Source organism: Crocuta crocuta, unplaced genomic scaffold (assembly GCF_008692635.1).
Source record: "Crocuta crocuta isolate KB4526 unplaced genomic scaffold, BGI_CrCroc_1.0 scaffold61, whole genome shotgun sequence".
Classification (NCBI taxonomy): Eukaryota; Metazoa; Chordata; class Mammalia; order Carnivora; family Hyaenidae; genus Crocuta; species Crocuta crocuta.
The window spans coordinates 10,618,752-10,620,927 of record NW_027528369.1 but is presented as its reverse complement, the minus strand read 5'-3'; the positions used below and the strand labels follow the sequence as shown (position 1 = coordinate 10,620,927).

The following is a 2,176-nucleotide window of genomic DNA, read 5'->3' as shown; positions in this document are numbered from 1 at the left end:
GCCGGCCCGTCCCGCAGCCAAGGAGATGCTGAGCCGGGACCGGGACTGCCTGCTGCCCGTGGAGGAGGCCGGCGTGCTCTGGGACAGCGTCTGCTTCCTCTTCCTGCTGCTGCAGCGCCGCGTCTTCCTCAGCCGCTACTTCCTGCACGTGAGCGCCGAGCTCCAGGCCACCGCCTTGCAGGCCTCCAGGTCGGGCCCCACCTCGGGTCCCCAGGGGTCNCCCTGCCCGCGTGTGCACGCCCCCCGCCCTCCTGTCCCCCGCGGCCTGGCTGCCGGCCCGCAGGCGCCCCTTTGTTGGCGTGTTCTCGCCCTCATGAGACGAGAGGCAGCAGATGGGGGTTCTGCTCCTCATCCCAGCTCACGACAGGGGACGAGGGGGCTGGTGAGCCAGAGGGACCTGGCTGGAGGCTGGGCCGGGGCCAGGGGCGGGGAGCCCCAGAGCAGGAGCTGAGTGGCCCTGGGGTGACCCCGCCTCCCCGCAGGGGCTTCGCTCTGTACAACGCTGCCAACCTCAAAAGCATCGACCTGCACCGCAAGGCCGAGGAGAAGTCCCTGGCCCAGCTGAAAANAGCAGCTGGGAGCTCAGAGCCGCCCCTGCCCCCCAGGATGGAGCGCATCCGCGCCAAACAAGAGAAGCACAGGCAGAGCCGAGCCGGCCGTGACCGCCCCCCGGAGCCCACGGGCCCCCTCCAGGAGCCAGGTGAGCGTGCGGGGCTCGCAGGGCTCGTGTCCTGTCTGGTGTGTGCCGCGTGTGCCCGTCTGTCCCATGCCGTGTGCTCACCGTGCCCCTGCGAGCGGCTGCACCCCCACAGCACCACGAGGCCCCTCCGTCGCGGTGCTGCCCGCGCCCTCCCCACGCCTCCCCTGCTGGCTCACGCTCACCTTGCCCCTCCACAGGGCCTGGCAGTCCAGGGGGCTCGTCCCCGCCACGGAGGCAGTGGTGGCGGCCCTGGCTGGACCACGCCACAGGTACCACCCTCAGGACCACGGTGCCTGGGCCCTTCCTCTCTCAGCTGCCGTCTGCCTTGGGGGCCCGGGCGCCCCGTGTGCCCGCCTCTGGCTGTGCGCCCTGCCAGCCGGGCCTCCGGCCTCACCCCGCGTCCCCACGCAGACGCTGTGTCCCCCCCGTGTCGCTCAGACTCTCCTAAGTCCGAGTACTCGTGCCGACGCCCGCTCTTGTGTTCCTCTCGTCCTGTCTGGTGTCCGGTCACTGCCCTGGCCCGGCCCCCACCGCGCACGGGCTGCTCCCTGCCTGCAGCCCCTGTGGCTGTCCCTGGGGGTGGCGGGAAGCCGAGGGAACCCCTGCTGGGTGCCACAGCCCAGCCCAGCCCTGGGCCCGTCCTAAACTGGAGATACAGGGTTGAGTCTTGGGGTGGGGGGCGTGGAGCCCGAGTCCCCGTGAGGGAGGACGGTTCTCAGCCCCGCCTGCCTGCAGTTATCCACTCGGGGGACTACTTCCTGTTCGAGTCTGACAGTGAGGAGGAGGAGGAGACCCCACCCGAGGACCCCAGGCCATCGGCACAGAGTGCTTTCCAGGTGAGGGGGGGCGTCCCCTGCCTGCCTTCCTCCTGGCCAGCCTGCCCAGATCTGCTCAGACTCCGGAGCCCCCCAGTCAGATGGGCATACAGGCCGCGGGGGGCATGGGTCACAGGCAGTGGCTCCGTGGACCTCTGTCCGTGCCCTCCTGAGATGGCCCCTGACCACCCCGGCCTGTGAGAAGAGCGATGCGGGTTTGCCGGAAAACGGTGGGGCCTCTTGCCTACCTTTGGGTCCTTACTTAGTTCTCAGGAAGTGACTGGCACCGAATGCCAGCCACGTGCGCACAGTGGCTACGTGCCCTGCCCACGTGGCACAGCCTCACGGGACCGCCTCCCCCCGCCCTGAAGCAGGGAGCTAGCCAGAGGTGCTCGGGAACTCAGAGGGGACGTCTGGGGAGGCAGGGTGCTGACCCCGAGGCCCTGGCCCGCAGATGGCGTACCAGGCATGGGTGACCAACGCGCAGACGGTGCTGAGGCAGCAGCGGGAGGAGCAGGCGAGGCAGGAGCAGGCAGGTGAGTCGGGCGGCGTGTGGGGCGGGGGGCGGGGGCGCAGGGCCGCGGCGCGCTGACCGGCACACCCCTGTGCCCAGGAGGCAGCCCGGGCCAGGAAGCAGAGCCGGCGGAGGGCCCAGACGAAG

At 70.9% G+C, this 2,176-nt stretch overlaps 1 protein-coding gene across 1 annotated transcript in view; it reads left to right on the top strand.

Annotated features, from left to right (window-relative positions):
- Positions 1–2,176, top strand: part of PIEZO1 (piezo type mechanosensitive ion channel component 1 (Er blood group)) — a 27,430-nt gene that overhangs the window by 19,219 nt on the left and 6,035 nt on the right. Inside the window, 6 exon segments of the mRNA XM_077754189.1 lie at positions 18–189; positions 483–700; positions 898–969; positions 1,436–1,536; positions 1,970–2,051; positions 2,129–2,176. The exon segment at positions 2,129–2,176 is cut by the window's right edge and continues 319 nt beyond it. Coding sequence (XP_077610315.1) covers positions 18–189; positions 483–700; positions 898–969; positions 1,436–1,536; positions 1,970–2,051; positions 2,129–2,176 — 693 coding nt within the window.